This window comes from Anarrhichthys ocellatus, unplaced genomic scaffold (assembly GCF_004355925.1).
Source record: "Anarrhichthys ocellatus isolate YVR2014 unplaced genomic scaffold, GSC_Weel_1.0 scaffold13, whole genome shotgun sequence".
NCBI classification, from domain to species: domain Eukaryota; kingdom Metazoa; phylum Chordata; class Actinopteri; order Perciformes; family Anarhichadidae; genus Anarrhichthys; species Anarrhichthys ocellatus.
Genome location: NW_022280043.1, coordinates 4,687,063 through 4,706,911, shown reverse-complemented (window position 1 = coordinate 4,706,911; position 19,849 = coordinate 4,687,063). Strand labels below are relative to the sequence as shown.

The following is a 19,849-nucleotide window of genomic DNA, read 5'->3' as shown; positions in this document are numbered from 1 at the left end:
ACACACACACACACACACACACACACACACACACACACACACACACAAACACACAAACATAAAAGGAAGAGCAGTAGTAGCACGCAAGTAGAATGCAGGCCATACATATCCAGCTCAGAGTGGGTCAGGAACGGCCTAATTGAAAGACAGCAAATCAAGGAGAAGACGGGAGGAAGGAAGACGGGGAGATCGGTGGGTGGAGAGGTGGAGGGTGGAGGAAAAGCGAGATTCATCAATCGACTGAGTAAACTGACATGACAGCGAGAGGGGGAGGGATGGAAAGGAAGAGGGGGAAAAAAGGGTGGGAGAGCAGTGAGGAGAGGGGAGGCGATGGACTGAATCTATTGTTAACAGGATGAAAATGAAGCATGCTTCTACTGCAGGCCACTCAATCCTGTGAAAGAGGAGGTGACAGTAGCTAGCAGTGGTTGCTACTCTGAAAACACAAAAGGCAACCTCCAGTCAGAGTGACTGTAGCGTTACAACAGCTTCTAGATCTGCTCTGACAACTAACAAATGATGTTCAGCAGTGATTTGGTGAAAGTAGTTCTTTTGTACTTTTGACTCTAAAACTTTCCTTTCAGGCTAGCAGGAGTAGCATTGTTTGTGCTTGTGTTGGGGATTTGTTGCTGACTTTCAAAACACCAAACAATGAATCAAGGAAATAATCAGTAGGTGAATCAAAAATCTAAATGTAACTGTATGTTAGCATCAGGCTATTGCCATTCATGTAGAGTTGGGCCATATGAAGGCAATCAAATAACACAATGTTTGACCAAATACGTCAATATTGCAATTTACATTATCGAAATTGCGACGATATTGTAGGGTTGACCACAGGTGCAACCTTTAAAACCAGGAAAATAAACACATTTTACCATATTACAATATCCAAAATCGAATACGCTATCTAGTCTCATATCATATATATTTCCCAGCCCAACATTAATGAAGCTAACGATCCAATTAATGGACTCACTACGTAGCAAGAAGACAGTTCTCACGGATAGGTTCATATAATCTATGGAAGCTGATGACCTGAATTTCACGTGGCAGCCAAAATAGATGCAAGAAATTAACCCTTTAAGCCATCCCACTGGAACTCTGTGACGCTTCCCGGTTGTTGTTGGAGTCATTGTCTGTTTGATGAGATAGCTGGTGAAGTGTTGGTATCAAAATAATGTGCAACATCAATCATTACGGTGATCAAAATGAGGCTTTGTGGAGGAATTATTCAACAGAACGTCCTCTTCAGTATATTCAGGGGCTGAGAACGTCAACTTTAAAGAGACATGTAGGCTATTGTGCCGTTCTGGTAAATACTAGGCGTCTCCACGCCTCTGCAGGTATGTCATCTGGCTTGATTCCTGCGTGTGTCTCAGTGTCAGTTTTTTCCGCTCTGTCTGTTCATGACGAGGCCCGTGTCTCAGCCCTGCCCTAACCATACCTGTTACTCCAACAGGACTCTGGGTGTGGATACACGTTGACAAAAGACTCGCCACCACCCAGCTACCAAGTATGGAAAATATGTGGTCCCTCAGTGGTACAACACACTACAGCTGTGCATCCGTTCTTAATGGCTGGCATTACTCTAGATATTTGTTATTGTCAACAAATCCCTTGAAAAGACCAAAATCAACAATGTGGTAGTCCATCTTTCAATACGTTACGACTTCTCTATGTTTGTGGAACTGAATCCCACGCCCATTTTTTTCCAAAGACATTTAGAAACTGGTTACAAATATGTGGTTTTGTGGCCTTTGATTTACTGCAACAGTACCATGGTTTTCAGCAAATGTAACTCAAACTAATTTCATACTGCAAGATGTAATATTTTAGTTCTTGGTATTGAAGAACCCCTGATGTGTGTTAGTTATTAGACAACAGTGGAGATGTCCTTACAAATTAAATAACTAAATGTCAGGCTTTGGCTACACGGGGAATACTTCTACATCGTTATCATCATCATCATCATCACCACCACCAATTCATTGTTAATTTTGGTCTAAGTTATAATCAGCTATAACAGCAATCATAAAAGAAAACTTTGCAAGCAAACACATAAGCTGCAATGTAGGATGCTGCTGACTCCCATAGATAACATTAATTCCCCTAAAGCAAGTATTCTCTCTCTCTCTCTCTCTCTCTCTCACACACACACACACACACACTCACACACACACACACACACACACACACACAGGTTGTCGCAGTACAGCCTGGACTGACCGGCAAACTCGTCCTGCAGCAGCTGGAGTTGCCAAAACCTGACTGCTCTACTCCATAGCAACAGTAAGCAACAGCCCACAGACAATACCGTAGGTCATTCAATGCGGGGGGTCTGTGTGTGTGTGTGATTAATGTGTGGGTGCCTGGGCGTGATTGTGCGTGTGGTAAACGTGTGGAGGAGCAGGAGACGCCTTTTTTTTTTTTTTCTTCAGCTTTGCATCGGTGATGATATTGTGTGATCGGCGCACTATAGCCGACAGTGAGGAGAGAGGTGACATTATGAAGCCACACTGGCTATGGTGATAAATACAGCGGGTGCAGGACAGCACAGCTGCAGAGTGACCCCTATACATTACAGGCGTTTTGAGGGGATGAAGCTCTAACACAGAAACTGACGAAGGCAACCACACCTTGAACATAAGACAGGAACAATCACGAGCCTTTAATTGACTCTGTGAACCGCATACATGTGGGAGTCGCATAACCAAGACATTTCTACTGAAGAAAAAAAAGACTAAGTATGATTATGACAAAAAGATCACAGTAGGCCATTACCTATTAATTATTTGGGTCCAAATCCCTTCTATCGTGGCCATTAGACAGACACCGTTTTCCTTGACTTCAGGTCTTCTCGATGTTAACATAAACATAAAGATCAGACCAGTATGAACGCCTCTAGTCCCACCAAACGTTTCATTTTTAGGCGTAAAGCCACCGCATGTAGCTTGACCAACCTAACGAGGCTAGCCAGCTCCACTGAAATATGACACTTTCAGGATATTACACTGGCTATTTACGAGTTGGATTAGATTAAAAGGCAATTCAATGTCTCACCTTCAGGTTCCGCTTTGAGTCGTGGGTAAGGCTGCGGTGCTAGGAGAGCAGGGTTGAGGTTGTTTCGTGGGTATTTTCCTGCCTGATAGGTGTGTAGCCTACCGCATATGCGGCTTTTATCATTGCACCGCTCTCTCGGTGGAGCCGCACACTTCTCGATGAGAATAAAACAGACAGCAGTGGGGGCAAGGCGACGGCTTCAGTTCAGGACACTACTTCCTGCTAGGGGACCAATCAGGTGCGAGGAGACGGCTTTTAGTCAAGCCTCAGAGGGAAATACGTCCAATCAAAAACTACAACTGAGCAGTATACCCGCCTCATGAATACGACGGGAACTTTCCGCCCCACGACTGGCATGACACGCGAGCGGCGACGAATGGTGTTAACGGCAGTGCAAGAATATCCTCCATTAGCCAATGCTAACGGCCAAGAGGCGGGGCTAAGTGTGACTGACGTGTCAAACAGCCAACCGGAGCGCTGCAGCAGGTGCCTGTGCGGCACTCTCGCGCTAGAGTAGGGAGATTTGCGCGCCCTTTGTTTACCACTCAGTGGAGGCGAGTGTCCGCAGACACAGATCTGGGATCGGATTTGTGAGAATCCCCAATCAAGCGCAACCGACGGTTTGCTTGGTATGATCTGACTCCAGGCGCGTGATTCAGATCATACCACAAAATCCGAATGAACCCGAGTACCCGAGGTGCAGAGGGTTCTGGCCTCTCTGTAAATATTTACACCAATATAAAATATCATTGAGTCAGAGCTTAATCTTCTGAAACGTTTTATATCAGCCATGATTCTAATGTTTTTTTTGTTGCACTTCTCAGGTAGTTTTCTTGGGCTACACATATTTAGAAATGACCATTTGACAAATAATGGCAGACTATAGGCCCATGTAATGTTTTTTTTTTACATAACATATAGATTATAAAGATTATATGCTCATTATAATTTTTTGCACATGGTGGGGGTATATTCTTCTGATTTATCAACAGTTTTACTGAAGCGTACAGGTCATTTTGACAACACAAAAGAAATCAAAACTTAAGAAATCAAAAGTTATACAATTCTGTCATGAATAGATTTATTTACATCAGAGGGGTTTTTAACATTCTTCCACGTTCCAGTAAAAAAATTAAAATTGAATTGGTTGGTTAAGGTTTAGGTTTAAGTGGTATTCTGTGACAGACAGGACCATCAGTGTAATATACGTATAGTTGTGGACATTACACAGGAAAAAGAAAGTCGACATTCCTTCTGTGACAAAACAAGACTTGGTCATTTAGTTTGTGTCTATACGCAGCCAGGAAATTGTAAGAGTGAGGATGTTATGAATATAATCTGCATCCACGTGTTCTTATACATTTTGTTGAAAAAATTAGAGCACTTCAATGTAAATACAAAAAAGTTGATAAGTAAATTACACTTGCCACCTGGACGAGATTTTATAAATGGTCAGTAGACGTGACCCGCGAGCTACGCAGAGAATAAATAAAGAAGCAACCAAAAATTGCAATTCAATCCCCGTGTTTTATTTGCTCTACAACACAGTTCAGTTTCATTTTGAAGTGCTCTGTGCCTGAGGCAGTTCTGAAATTACATTTCAGTGTAAGAGGGTTTATCTTTCTCTTTAGAAGTTTAACATATAAAGGTAGCTACAGCTTTTACCTCCAGGTATATGTAGTATTACAGTGTACTATGTTTTTTTACACTATGCATATTATAAATAATATGATTTTAAAAATGTGTGCACTGCGGGGAAGTGAGTTCTAAACAACCAGTGAAATGACCAAATAGTCCATCTGTCTATTTCTTTCTGGGGTTTTTAAAAAGCGCTATCGTAGTTAAGGTGATGGTGCAGTATGTTCAAGTTACAAGTGGAGGCAGGGTGAATGACATGGCCCACCATGCAGCCTATGAATAGAACATGGAAGCCATAAAGGAGAAGTGTATGGGAGGACGCAAACATAAAACAGCATTAACACTAATTGTAACAGATAATATGTTAACAGTACCTCACCCCCCGAGCTTACTATAAAAAAAATATTTCAATAACTGAAGTGAAACACTGCAAATGATGCTTTTAAAGTTAGCATGTGCTGATCCAGCAACACCACTGTGCTGTTGTAGAGCTTCATTAGTGATATTAGTCTCCATATAATACTTAAGTGCAAAGTACAAAGAACAAGTTCCCAGGATGTGCATTGGATAAGCTGATTATTGGGCCTGACACTCACATGTACCAATACCTTCTATAATCAAACACTTAAATACTCAGGTGGCATAATTGACTGCAAATCATTACAGGATCTAAAATAAACATTCCAAGTGCTTTGTAATATAACTACAAAGTGCAACTATTATAATCTACAATATAATACGGCTAAAAGCCTCTTTATGTTGTCAGTGCATGTTCATATTGAGACTACTCAGTTACAGAGCAGATTCACAGCATAGACATTTTTCTCCTTAGAACAACATCCTGCAAATGTTAAAGTGATTGAAAAAAAACCAAACCTCTCTTGCATAAGTAGCATTATGCAAATACACACAATAAAAATAGCTTTAAGCACATTTCAAATGTGAAATTAACTGCTGCAGATGAAGAGCCAGTTGCAAAATATCTGGTTTGTTGTGAAGGCACCACTCAATACACTGTTCTCACAATTTGTGAGAGAAACCAACTGTAACACATTAGAATTAGAGTAGGGTGTCACACGACCTTATGGGCACAAAAATACAGAATCATTTGTATGACCGTGGTGCAGTTTCCAGTTTAATCCATGTCCGTCGGTGCAGATGTTAGACCGATGTTTTATTTCTCAGAGATGCAGACACGGCAAGCCATCATCACAACATCTCTTCCACTCAGTTCAGTTATGTTCAAGGGATGTTGGAGGTGAGTTTAGGCCTTCTGTGCAGAGTCACTGAGAGCAGCCCCTCAAACCTTGGATTCAGTCCGAACCATCTTCAAAGTGCCAAGACACTCAGAAGATTACAATGTCATAGCTCAGTCGTGAAGTACTACAATCCAAAAGCAACAGAGCAAAACAATACAGAGTGGTTGAATTTAGCAACGCCGGAGATGAGAAGATACTGTAGATCACAGTGCAAGAAAGAATGTAGAGCAATTAGCTTATCTGGACAGAGCTAACATCATTTGTCATTGTGTATCACTGCAGTAGTTTAGAAACACTACAATGCGTCCTCTGCCATTCAACTCAACACGTTAGACTAAATGAAGCAAATGTTACAATCAGTGAACAATGTTTTTTGAATGACACATAGAAAAAAAAGCCAAAAAAACAAACAACATGCAATGAAAAACATGGAAAAAAAAACTGCTCAAAATCGCTGCTAGTTTTCAGCAGTTTCTCCATGTTCCTGTTGCTCTGCTTTGGCTCTACAAGTAGCCTAGCCTACTACTCCACTACATTATCAACAGGCCCCACCAAGCTCGGACTTTCACAAAATGTTCACTATCCATACTTACCATACGGAAATAAAACATTCACATTTTAAGTCAGCATCATAGTGGAATACATCCCTGAGTTGTACCTCAGAAGGTACACTACCCTGGCATCATACAAAAGCCACCTCAAATAGAGGTAAAAAGTGTCCACCTATCAGTTACGTGTTAGAGCCACCATGGGGTGCTGTTGTATATTCTGCCAGTCAGGCATTAGAACCAGATGGGCTTGCTGTGGCAGTGATGGGCCAGAAGTGAGACTTAGCAGATGAGTTTTAAATGATCTTGAAAGATTGCCAGGACCAATCAGACAACATTAGCCAGTGGAGTAACCCGTCTCTACAAAAGACTGACCCCAAACCTCCTACTGTCTCCCTATCTGTCTACTTCCTTTATATTTCTCTCTGTAATCCTATCTGCATAGTAGGACTCATCTAAATCTTTTAAGCGTGTCTAGTGACTTGCTTCTAGTCTGGACTTTCTTTTCTGTCCAATCACTGTAAACAATATTGCTTCCTATCCTTTGTCCTGACACTGGCCCTATCTACTGTTAATCCTGTCTCACTTGGTCTGCCCATTCATACCTGCCTATCCCTTTCTTTTTGCCTGTTCTTCCTCTAAACCACTGGGTTAACTTCCTGTCTCTTTTAACTTTAGGCCTCCTATTCCACAGGTTCAGTTGTAGTGGAGATGTTCTGCCAGGGATTGCCTTCGGGTCATTGGGGAGGGACACTCAGGGTCTTGGCCAGGCTCATCATCAGGGGAGACGAGCTGCAGAGCGACTTCGTTCTCATAGCAGAATGACGAGCGTGAGCTTTGAATGTACTTCTGCTCGGCCAGCTCTTTAGCACTGCATGAAGGTGTGTTTGGGATTTCATATGTCCGATGGAAGAACGAGTAGTCCACCTGGAAAAAGTGCAGAAGAATTTTACACACATTATTATAAGATAAGAGCCTTTAGCCATGGTAATGGCTCTGTAAGGCTGTATTTGGGTTTAGCTATGCTTTCAGCTAAATGCTAACGTCAGCATGTATACATGTTCACAGTGTACGCAATGCTAACATGCTGATGTTTAGCAGATTGTTGTTTACCATGTTCACTGTCTTACTGTAGCATGTTAGCATTCTTTTTTTCATTTGCTAATTAGCACCAAACAAAAAGTACAACTGAGGCTGATAGGAATGTCAGGTTTGCAGGTGTTTGGTCATTAACCAAAGTACTCGACTTATTCCAATTTTGAGCTAGATGACAAGTCAGGGGATCACCAGAGTCATTGGGATACATTGTGTGGTGACCATGAATGCCTGTACATATCTGTGCCAATCAAGCCTTAGTATATGTACCCCTCCAAACTACAGTGAATTAATGGAAACCACTTCAGACACAGCATTAAGGGAAGGAAAGGATCCATATTATTTCTGTACATATCTCCATCCTTCCTTTCTGACCTGGTAGCAGTCTTTCCTCTCAAAGAGCACTGGTTCAAATCTGTGTCCCCAGAGTATTTCAGAAGCCAGATAGGAGCTACGGCACTGTGTGGTCATGGCTGTGGCCTCCACCATGCCCTCGAGTATGACCACCACCTCCAATTCATAGTCATTCTCCAGGGACTTTCGGTCAATCTCAAAGAAGGGTGACTCGTCGTTGATCTCGTGGACAACTGTCACTGGCGATACCAAGAAGATGCGGTCGATGCCAGTGTCAAAACCCACGTTGATGTCCATATTGTCCAATGGGAGGAACTCTCCCTCTTCTGTCACCCTTGGCTAAAGTTGGCAATGGAAAGTAAAATAAAGTCACTATTTAATATATTAAACATTCCACATTAGATGTTGTGATGTTGCAAAAATTGATTTTCACATGAGGGATTTTATTAAAAGGAGACTAGCCAAAGGCAGGCAAAACATGATCAAGTAAAGTAAAATGCAAATGTGGCTATACAATGCAACACAATGGTATAGAAAATAGGGCATTCATCTGTCATCTTTAATATTGTAAATGATGACACCATTTCCTAAGGTCATTTAGACATTAAATGTATCACGCTGACCCAAAACCTTAGCATTTGGTTATTATATTCAGAGTAATTTGACTATGGAAGTTTTTAGTCATACCACCCGTGCATAGGCTTATCACTCACCCAACCCTTACTATGGAACAATATCCAGTCCCAGCGTTTAGAATTGCATTCCTTTGATCCTCGTAAACTTAATCCCATCTGCCCTGTCTGAACTTTGATATGGTCATGCAATTAAGGGAGATCATTGAGAACATTGCTGTAGCCCCAATGTTCCAAAGATTTTGACCCTTCGACAACTCAGCAGACACATGTATAAACACACCACAGGACTGTTGACAACAAAACATTCACATAAACAGGAAACATGTTTAAAACCACCCAAATAAGGCCAGTCAGAAAGGTAAACATAAGCATACAGTACAATCACCTAACCCACATACAGCCCACATGAAGGAAAATGAGATGACGAAGGACAATGGTTCTCAGTTAAAGAATTGTGGGCAAGTTAATCCATGGTAAATCTTCCTAGCCCCTGAGGGAAAATAAAACAAGCTCTCATTAACTACGGCCCACAGAATACAGGCCAGATGGTCTCAGAGCTCTCTTTCTCTCCTCTACTGCAACCTTTTTTCCTCTACCGCTAACACTCACAATAGCAACCTATTTTTTGATACAATCATTCTGTCTTTCGGTCTCTTTGACCTTTTTCTCAAAAACAGAAAGGTTTTTTGTTCTTTTTATCATTGCCAAACGTTCTGACCTCTTTTTTTCTCATCATGGTCATTATCCATCTCCCCCACTTACCTTCAGTAGTTGTGCTCGAACATGTGCCTCTACCAGGTGGCTCTTGCGTAGGTTTGCGACCCTCCACATCATGCAGAGTTTCCCGTCCCTCAGCGCCACCACTGCTGTGTTGGAGAACACCAGTGTCTCGTTGCGCTTCTTGGGCTTAGCAATCTTTGCCATTATTGCCCCGATGATGAAGGCGTCAATAATGCAGCCCACAATGCACTGCAAAACGACCGCCATCACCGCCAGGGGACATTCTTCGGTCACGCTCCTAAAGCCATAACCGATGGATGTCTGAGTCTCCAAGGAGAATAAAAAGGCCGCCATGAAGCTGTTTACTTGCAGGAAGCACGGCTCCTCAACCACTGCCTGTCTATCAGACTCTCCTCCAGACCCGGCCTCTCCTGATCCCGGAGAGGAACCTGAGCTGGGGGTAAGCCGAATGGAGAGGTCCCCATGCACAGAGGCAATCAGCCAGAAGGCAAATCCAAAGAGCAGCCAGGAGAGAAGGAAGGAGAGGGTGAAGATGACCAGCATCCAGCGCCAGCGGATGTCCACACAGGTGGTGAAGAGGTCGCTAAGGTAGCGCTGGCCCCTCTCGCTCATGTTGACGAAGGTGACGTTGCAGCGTCCGTCCTTGCCAACAAAGCGTTGTCGGGGCCGGCGGCTTGAGCGCCTGGTGCGCTGGCGGTTGTTAGTGGAGGGGGAAGAGAGTGAATCCTGGTCTGAGGATGAATGGCCTTTTCCTCTTCCTCCTACACTATTGCCTCTTCCACTCCTTAGCCCTGAGCACATTCCTCCTGCTTTCAGCCCACCTTCTCCTGCATCTCCCCCAACTCCAATGGCACTCTGCCCCTGTGCATTGTTGGTGTTGCTCTGGAGAGGTAGAGTTTTGCCGTTCAGGGCATGGGTAGGGGAGGGGCTGGTTGGGGTCCCTGACCCTGTTGGACTAACCCCTGCCCTAGCCGTATCTGCAGCACTCTGTGCCAGCCTCATGATCTCCTCCTCCTCTACTGGCCCATCCACCACAGCACTAAAGCGGCGTTTCACACGTGCCGCTCCCATCATGTACTATAATGTCACCTTTTGCTTACGGTACTCCGTATTCCTCAGTGTGCCTTGATTTGATTGTTGATGTGGTAATCAAGCACCTTGACAGTTAACACAGGCAGTCTTTTAGTCCTTCTTAAAGAAGAGATAATTGTAAGTCCATCATGGCGAATGGTAACCAGAGGATAATTTCCTCCCAGACCGCTAATCAGTCACTTATTTTCCACACTTTCAATGATGATTCCCAGTAGAGTCTATCTTTTCAGTGATAGATCCCTCAGCCAATAAAGTGGGCTTTCTTGAAGTAGGTCCACAGGGTGCATTCATTAACCAATGTCCTTAAGTCATACTCACTCTGGGAGTTGAGCTGAAAAGAATGTCAGCAGCAGCCCAACGAGTCTATTTCTGTGACCCCCAGTTTGCAATAATTATTTTGACAAGGAGTAGTAGGGCTGGATTGACCTCAACAGACAACACAAAAGCATGCAAGATTGGTTCTGTTTAGTTCAAAACAATCAAAGGGAAGCCTTGAGCATGGATCTATTGATAAAAGCTATAAACTGATAATGCAATGGAGAAGAAGGATGGAGACATGTAAAGGATATATAGCTCGTTACAGGGTACCTTCTATAATATTGTGACAAGATGCATCCAAGACAGACAAATGCTCCAAATTAACTTGGGGACGATATGATAATAACATTTCCAACATGCAGTCGAAAAATAAAAAAAGAAACATGCCAATTCTTACGATCAAAGTTCTCTCCAGTTTCACAACCCCTTGGCATGGGCATGAAGAAACAAAGAATACAATACTTTCAGTACATCAAACGCCTACTGTCATCATTGTTCATAAATAATTCAGTGCTAATATTTCTTTCATAAAGATTTGAATAAGTGTTAAGTTGCAGTTGTCACCTTTGCCCAACAAGAGGGTCCCAACTGAAATAACGTTTTGTTTGCCATTTCCTGTTGGATCATGCCACTGCTTCAACAATTTGCCATTTCCTTTTTAAGGGTCGGCACATCTGTTTGATGGCCATTGTCGAATTTGTTGAAGACTTGTTTTAATAACTGAATAATATTGACCTGAACTACATGGCTGTTAGAAATCACCCGCAACAGTTCCTCAGACCAGACATACCTCATTACAGTTCAGCATTACGGCTGACAAATCACCTATGCCTGACAAAAAATAAGAAGGGAGGAAAAGAAAAGACAGAGTTTATTTGATCTATCTCCAACTATACTTGTGTTTTAGCTTTAAGCAGAAGATGCATATGGAGGAAAAAGGCAAGTACACAGGTCACCTGAGGAAGTTTTCTATATTTCTCTGGAGGTCCGTCTCCAAAGCAGATAGATCAGGTGTATGCCACAGAAGGAGAAGAGCTGAGAAGTGCTCAGAGCTAAAGTGGCTGAGAGTTTAACTTGGTTTGTGGATTGTAGACTCTTACTCATCATCTCTGTTTGAATCAGATCACAAAAGACTACCTGAACATCAGAGATAGTTTCCACAGACAAAATAGAAGATTATCCAATGCAGATGCAATGTGAAAATAACACATGAGAATAACTTTAAAGTGCAACATAAATACTATCCGAGAAATGTGCAAATATATCTGGAAATGAAAAGGTATGCCTTTAGAGCTTACCTTTCCCAAACATTTCCAGAGACCTCTACTGAATCCTGTCAAGTATACAGAGTATCCACATCCTCTTTGGAACAGTAGACAAAAAGAAACCCTCAACAGTAGCCCTGCACTGGGGTGAGTACAAAGAGAACTGCAGAAATAGACAAGCGCTACTGCGCTAACTGTACAAATATAGAAGAAGCCATTTCATTCAGCCAGTAACAGCAGGGTAGGAAAACATCTACAACAAATGGAAATGGGGAAAGAGATCCCTCCTGAAGTGTGAAGTGACATAAGGGTTCATCTTCGCTTATGTGTTGACCTCTCTTTATGACACATGTTCAGTAAAAGCATTGAGCTTCGTGAGAAAGTCAAGGAAAGCGTTTGTTTTTGATTGTCTTTACAGAGATGTTGGTTGTCTGTTTGTATCCCTTTGGTTTAGGACCTTCTTTTTTAACACACTGCCAGTCTTGAGTAGAAATGAGAACAAAAAAAAGAGAATGACAATTAGATGGCAAGGTAGAAATAACAAAACTGTGCTGAAACAGATAATTAAGTAGTTATCTTCTTGTCTCAATAGAAATGATTCTTAAAAGCATTAAAAGCATATATTCACACGTGTATCGATTCAAATCTTAAGTAAGCTGAATATGATAAAATTCTAAATGGATGGTGATCAGAAACAATTTGTAGTGTACCTCTTAGGAGTCTTTCATGCAGTCCTTGAGTCGTTATTTCATCGGTCAAATATTGTGGAGTTATTCCTTCAGACGGCCTTAATTTGAAGAACCAAACTCTATCACGACACAGGGAAAAACGTCACCCAAATGTACCCCTGTGAAGAGAAACAGAGAAAAATAATGAAGTCATTTCCCATTAGTATCTTCCGAAAATCATTTGGGTACCTTTCCGACAAAAAACAGTGTCTGAATATGGACTGAACCGCAGCGCCCTCATTTTGGGTCAGGAAACCAAGTGGTACAGGGTGAGTAATCTTTTATAAATAAGCAATAGTGGATTTAAGCCAATAGACTGGAAGAATGGGAGGGGATTTTCTTGGGCAAAGGTTGAGACTGGGATTGTAGCTCAGTTGAAGGACTGAGATAAACCGGGACTCTGGGTAGGTTCAGGGTGAAGAGGTAGTATGTCTTGCTGTGGAGATGGTGATATGCTTTGGATTACAGCTGCACCCTGTGACTTTGGTAATCTCAACGATGGTTTTGCTAATCCTTTGAGGACTTACGTAAGAGCCACTATTGCCATAGAAGGTGGCAAGAATATCTATAAACACGCACAAGAAATGTAATGGCATTTACAGGATTTGAGATAATATAGGAAAAAGTAGTATAAGTCACCGAATCTAATGACACCATTCACAAATTATGCAGACTTATATATGTTTACCCTGAGTAAGTAAAAACTGATCAATACTTTGATTCATGCTCCTTGCTTTTGCTATACTTTACTACAATCGTAGATATAACCACATGTTCCACTTGGATCAATAAATAAATAATGTAGAGCCTCCTTTTGGCCAGAGTAATTAAAATACAATCTGCTGCATAGTTGTCCACTGATGTGGTGGACCATAATGCATATACGGTGTTATGGCACTGCTGCCTGAGAGCAGAAATGACTGATTTCATACATGAAATTCATGTATAACTCCTCAGATCCATCTCTTATGCTATTCCTGCTGTGGCCTCAGCATTGTGAAAATACCATGAAGTTGAAAAGAATGCATGCCGTACCAGGATTTATTGGGTTCAACTAAAATGCATCAATATGATAAATGAACTACTTAGGCGTGTATTATGCTGCTAAAAGTAGTAAAATTGGGGGGGAAAAATGTATCATACCTTCATAGACAACACAAATGTTGGAACAATATCAGAACTGAACTCAAACTGAACCATGTGGTCTTTTAAGGTCTTACTTTCCACAAAATGCCAAAGACAGACTTTTTCATGCTTGTGTTTCTCAATGTTCAGTTAATGAACAAAATGTGTGATGACGCAGTCCTGACCTTGAGGCCTCTACTGTAGGTCCTGCCAACTCTACCAAATGAACACGCTCTCACGTCTGCTATCTCTAAGATTGTGTTTAAGTGTCGCCGGACAACCGACGACAGTAGCCAGAGGAGGTGATGAGGGAAGTGTGTGTCTATAGGCATTGTGAGGGTACACTTGAACTTGTGTGAGCAAACCTTATCCTAGTGAGGTGGCAAATGTCTCAAATAACTTGTGTCTGGGAAAACTGTGCATGTGAAGTTGTTGCTTCACACTGTCAGAGCAGCATCTGATCTGCAGTCCTGCCTTATATGATAAAGGCTGAAATATGTTATGGGACCTCTGTTTGGGGGTCCCTTAACCAAAGACCAGCGTCTGGTACTATACTGTAGGAACAGGTTATAGGTTATTCATATTCGCTATTTACTTGAGTTCAGCAAGATAAATGCAATGACGTTGGAGAATTTCTGCCGCTGTATCGACCGAACAATCAATTGCTTAATCAAGAAAACAATCTGCAGATTAATTTTGATGTAAATAAGAAGTAAGTTGCAGCTCTGAAACCATTCTATAATATTTTGTGTAGCATGCAAACTGGATGGTAGTTTAGAAAGCAAACTACCTAGATTATAACATAAGACCCTGTTTATGCAAATGAAAGTGACACAACACACATCATTAAGTATAAACAACATGTATAGACAGTAACTAAAACACATTTCAAGGTTGTTTCAAACAGCTTGAAGAAAAAGAGCTAAGTTTCTCCTTTACGTCTTTCAGATATGGGGGTGTTTTTATAACTAATTAACATTAGTTACTAATTACCACTGATGACGAATGGATGAAGTCTTTTTGGGGTCAACAATACAGTCATAGCTGGTTAACACTTCTATTAAATCTATTAAAAGCCACTCTGCACTCCTGTGTATTTAGTACCCCCAAAATGCCATAATCATTATCAACTAACTCATTTGGACTTGTAGACACATCTACATAAATTGAACAAACATCATCAGCATAAAATAAATCTTATGCAGAGTATGTAATCTTCCGGCAGCAGATAAATGGTTGCATAGCAAATGCAAATAAAACATTGACTGGACAGCATCCATTGGCAAAATGATAACCTAAGCCAATTGTTGAAAACATAAAACAGCTAATGTGCTTTATCATCCAGGGTTTGTGAATTATTTTAAAATAGCCACTGACCACAAGCAGCTGTGGGACTTCACACACAATGTTGTTGAAGCCAGTCTAATTGTATTGAATTAGCAGGGATAGTACATTAACCCCCCAGAAATTACAGAAAACCTCCACATTAATCCAATTCCACTACCAATCTTTTTCATTGTGGGTCTCCCACCATGTATTCTCTCTCTCTTTCTCTCTCTCTCTCTCTCTCTAGCACCTCCCCTGTCCTCTTTCTATCCAGATTATCCGACCATATTAAGGTGTTATGTGGCCAGATTAGATTTGGACGGAATATGATTGCAGTGTCATTGAAAAAGGAACTGAATAAGTTCAGTTCTTCCTTTTGTCACTCTCCTCACCAACCATGTCACATGTCATCTGTCCTATTTCCTGTTCAATCGTTCCAAAAACAACAGTTTTAGTGAAACAATGTTTACAAAATAATGTTGCTCTTCATGGCATATTTAATGCATTATTACATTTGACTGGATGGTTTCATGATGGGGAGTTTAATAAACACTGTGGATGCAGTGTATAGTAAAAAAAACCTGAATAATGACGCTCTGCAATGCAATGCCACAATGCAAATGTGGAGACATCGATACTTGTCATTGATCTACGGAGGTTAGAAACCAGGGCACAGACTGGATCTCTCTATCAGTGTCACATGGCTCTCTGTCTCAGGCCTATTCTCTACATCTCTTTCATTTCAGACATTATCATTTTATGAAACTTTACTTTACAAGGATTTTAATAATGTCTAATGTGTATAAAGGCGCTACTTCAACAGCTGTCGCAGCTGTGCATATCAAACAAATACGCTGCAGTGACCTTTTGCTGAAATCCAATCTGATCAATACTGTTCTAGTGAAGTGTTGATCTGGTGACATCATTCGTCATCATTGCAGGAGCTGCAACACCAATTCACCAACCAGTAATGGATGTTATGCCATAACTGCACATGAGGTGACATTTTCACAATGGTGTCAATATTTGAAAAATGTGCACGTTTATATATTTTTAAAACTTTGAAGTTGATGGACCATTCATGTTTGCATGTTTTTTCTTGTTGAAACATTTGACCACATTCCAGCCAGCCACTGGTTTCAGTTTGATGTAGTTTAGAAGTGTGTTATTCTTAATTATAATGACCACAAAAAGTGTAGATGAATTGAAAATGTATGTCACGAAACAAAGACAATTATAGTTTTGAGCATGCAGTACAATCTGATTGTGTTTGGTTATTTTGTTACTCACTTACCGTAACCATCACTACATGCCTAACCCAAACACTCGCCCTCGCCTAAACCTATCTCTAACCTGAACCCTAAAACCAAGTTCCAACCCACAAACGGCCCTTTGAAGTTCGGTCCTAAAGTAAGGACTGACCAGACTCAAATTAGTGCTCACAAAAATAGATGTACAAGTACACACATGCACACACATCTGATAATAAGCACAAGTGCGGTGTCATCTTGGCACTGAGGCTTATTCCATCTAATTGAAACTTTTCCGCGGCGGCCCTCCCTCTGCTGTGTGCAGTGATCGAGGTCATTGTGTGATGACGACTGACTGTTAATCTGGGGAGTTAAGATGGTGTGGTTTGGTTAAAACTCTGCATAACTCTTTTTCTAATTAAGAAAATACTCAGAACATTGAGAAATATACAATCAAGACTAATTAGATTATTTAAATTAGACCAAACTTCATTACTTTTTAAAGATTTCTGCTACTTCTTTAGAATTATTCCCATTCAGTTACACCATCTTTACTCTGTAAATGGGTGCACTGTCATGGTGGCTTCCTGCCTAATTATTATATAGAAACACCGTTTACCTATTTAGAAAGTCAGTTTCTATATAATGCATCCCGCTGACCTTTCTCAAAGGTACTATCTATTACTTAACTTTAATTGTTGTGCTAGATTGCATTACAATACGTAGATGTTTCAGTTTTTCTAGTTATCCAGTGTAAACTTTATGGAAAATAATCCCAAATTCATGGTGCCCCCTGCTACTACAAAGATCACTAGTCCCCAGAGATCTCCCCGAAATATTCTGCAAATGCATTTAACATCCTTTTGGAAGTGGAAAGATGGGCTTGAGAGTAGAGTTTGATGTTGTAGTGCCATTGTTCCAGTCTTTAAGGGAAGCCTTTGTCATATTTGGAAAAATGCCACATGCGGAAATCAGAGCAAATGTCGTGAATAAAAGGACACAACTATGGTGCGGTCAAATGCAATATTGGTGTACCGATAGTGTGACAGGGAAGGTTTGCCAGAAATATGCTATCGAGTTGTATTATGGAAGGTGTAGGATCCAGGATTTTTGGAGCTTGACCCATAAAAGGGACTAAATGCAAAACATCTTGGCCTCTGTGTCATTTACTTTGTCCATGTCTTTTTTTATTTTTTTTTATCCGTCACTCTAATGTCCCCTAATTTTATGAAAGTGCAACACTAAATTGCTAGAGTACTCTGTAACACACCCTGTTATTTTGAATTATGATTACCTCAAAACTATATCAACACTAACAAAGATAGCATGTTGGGTTGTTAAGGCTTGATTTATAATACAAATCAGGTCTCACAAAAATGGAACCATGAGCACCTTTTAAAAGCTCAGAATCAGCTAGAGGAGAAACAGCTGTCATTTTATAATCCTGCACTTTTGTCCATCCTCTGTACCCATGCATGTGGCTCTCTGAAAAACCCTCAGCAATGTCTTGCCATCCAATTTAAACTCATGTAGGCCTACTACCTACAGCACATTCTGCAAAAAAACTGCAAAAGAGCATCCTTTGTTGTTTGTGTTTTTCTCTCATTATAAACCTGTTTCAAACAGTTCACACAACTCACACAACCAAAAAAGGATTCAAGTCTCAATCATCAGGGCAAATCAAGCTCTCATCTGCTCAGTACTCTCTCTGTCAGTGCTTCATTGTTCACTTTTCCCCCAACAGTAACATATTTTGATTTTTTCCCCCTCACCCTCCAGTCCTACATAGAATAAATTAAGGTCAAATTCACTAGATTTTAATGCAATTCTTAACATTTCCACCACGTTTGAGCATCCTTTTGGTTAATCCTGTTTATGTAAAGAACCATAACCTGGGCCCACACCCACTCTACACTAAACTAAATTCATATGTTACATAAATAGCATACCAAAATGTTTCTAACTGCATCACCTCTGTCAGATGCTTTTCAGAATAAAATGAAGGCTAGGAGTTCACACTTTTTAAAATTCCACTTCATGTTCTCGGGTTGCTTACGGAAAACACAAGATGCTGTAGATAAAAAAATAAAAAAAATAATTTTCGAACCAAAAGTGATGCTTTTACAACTTCTTGCACAGATAAATTCAATCACTTACCAGCCGTTGCCATTTTTTCCTCCCGTTAATTCAGCGCGAGGTGACGACGTCAGTTTACTTCCAGTCCCTTCTTTAACAGAGTTACTGGTGGTCTATACAAAAAAACACGGATTATAAACCGTGCTCGAGCTGTCCCTTGCTATCGGTCCTGGCAACTGTCCGCGAGCCCTCAGGTGGTGTATGAGCGCCCACACGTTGCGACGCTATCTGTCCCCAATCAAAGGCACGCGCCTCTCTGGACTGCCAGAGTGACCTTCTGACAACATCCTGTGTGATTCATCAAGGTTAAATTACAGTTAAAATGTGTAATACACACGAATTATTTATCCCGGATTAGCCCACTGATTTTGTTTATTAAAAAATACTTTCATTTCCAGTAAAACTCACACTGAACTAAACTTGTTACACAGACCAAGTAGTATTCTTTTAAACTTCAAAATTAAACAATTATTTAATATCTATAGTTTATTGTTGACTTTACTGAAATGTCTTGGATTCATTTCCCTTCATACAGAATAAAACATTTTTTAATACCCCTTTATTAACCTGTTATCTGTGTTGTCTGTGCACCTTTAAATGTCGTGTTACAGTTCTTATTGACTGAATTGTCATGTGAGATTACTGTAACGTTATAAACAAAATTGGATCTGGCTGTTATAAAACTGCTACAATTACAAATGCTTTCATTTGTATTGATAAATACTAATGTCAATATGTTTATGAAGGTATTTGTCAGAGAGACACATTGTGATATTATTCAAGGTTTGGCCAATAAATGCCAATACAACTAACAGACAGCAAAAGAGACAAAGAAAGTGGAGAAACAAAGTGTCCAGTGCCCATGTAGCATGATTACCGAGTTGTGTGCGTGTGTCTGTGTGTGTGTGTTTGTTGTGTTTGTGTGGGAGAGAGAGACAGAGCGACAATGTGTGTTTACTAATACTTAATCTGATTTAATCTCCGTCAAGGCGCCCAAGAAGGGACCTATGATGTCATGAGCTCTGTCATTCTATGAAAATAAAGATCAGATTGAAGATGACCTAGGACAAAAAAAAAGCGACGTATTGCAGCAGCCACAACATTCTGCTGAATCCAGCAACATAAACATGTAAACATCCCTGTGCATTTACTGTATAAAAAGAACATATATTGTCACCATAAATCACTGTAGTAGAGGATCTACATCTGCACCCTCTGTTTTAAATTGCATAAGTGTTTGTGTGAAAACACATATTGTAATTGACCCAATAGAAAA

General features: G+C 40.8%; 2 protein-coding genes across 8 annotated transcripts in view; both read right to left on the bottom strand.

Moving 5' to 3' along the window:
• Window positions 1-3,229, bottom strand: part of myh14 (myosin, heavy chain 14, non-muscle) — a 25,801-nt gene extending 22,572 nt beyond the window's left edge. For 4 of the 5 annotated variants that reach the window (XM_031852515.1, XM_031852518.1, XM_031852516.1 and 1 more), the window contains exon 1: window positions 3,064-3,228. The gene's annotated coding sequence lies outside the window, so the exon portion shown is untranslated. Of the gene's footprint in view, window positions 1-3,063 lie in introns of all 5 variants that reach the window. The other variant, XM_031852520.1, reaches the window with a different exon arrangement.
• Window positions 3,230-4,570: 1,341 nt separating this feature from the next.
• On the bottom strand, window positions 4,571-18,757 carry kcnj14 (potassium inwardly rectifying channel subfamily J member 14). 3 transcript variants are annotated; one of them, XM_031853368.1, is made up of 6 exons: window positions 18,595-18,757; window positions 12,719-12,855; window positions 11,700-12,489; window positions 9,355-11,574; window positions 7,979-8,296; window positions 4,571-7,435 (listed from the first exon to the last, which is right to left on the bottom strand). In XM_031853368.1, the coding sequence occupies exons 4-6, from the start codon at window positions 10,405-10,407 to the stop codon at window positions 7,205-7,207; spliced, it is 1,602 nt and encodes a 533-aa protein (XP_031709228.1). In that variant the 5' UTR covers window positions 10,408-11,574; window positions 11,700-12,489; window positions 12,719-12,855; window positions 18,595-18,757; the 3' UTR covers window positions 4,571-7,204. The 3 variants fall into 3 exon arrangements, with proteins under 3 accessions (XP_031709228.1, XP_031709227.1, XP_031709225.1); XM_031853367.1 differs by having other exon boundaries at window positions 9,355-11,852; window positions 12,042-12,489; XM_031853365.1 differs by having other exon boundaries at window positions 9,355-12,489.
• Window positions 18,758-19,849: the final 1,092 nt, after the last annotated feature.

Coding starts and splice junctions, on each gene's coding strand:
- kcnj14 (XM_031853365.1), bottom strand. CDS start 10,407: ATGATGGGAGCGGCACGTGTGAAACGCCGCTTTAGTGCTGTGGTGGAT. Junction 8,297..9,354: donor TTCGAGCACAACTACTGAAG/GTAAGTGGGGGA, acceptor TGCCAACTTTAG/CCAAGGGTGACAGAAGAGGG. Junction 7,436..7,978: donor AGAGGAAAGACTGCTACCAG/GTCAGAAAGGAA, acceptor CACTTTTTCCAG/GTGGACTACTCGTTCTTCCA.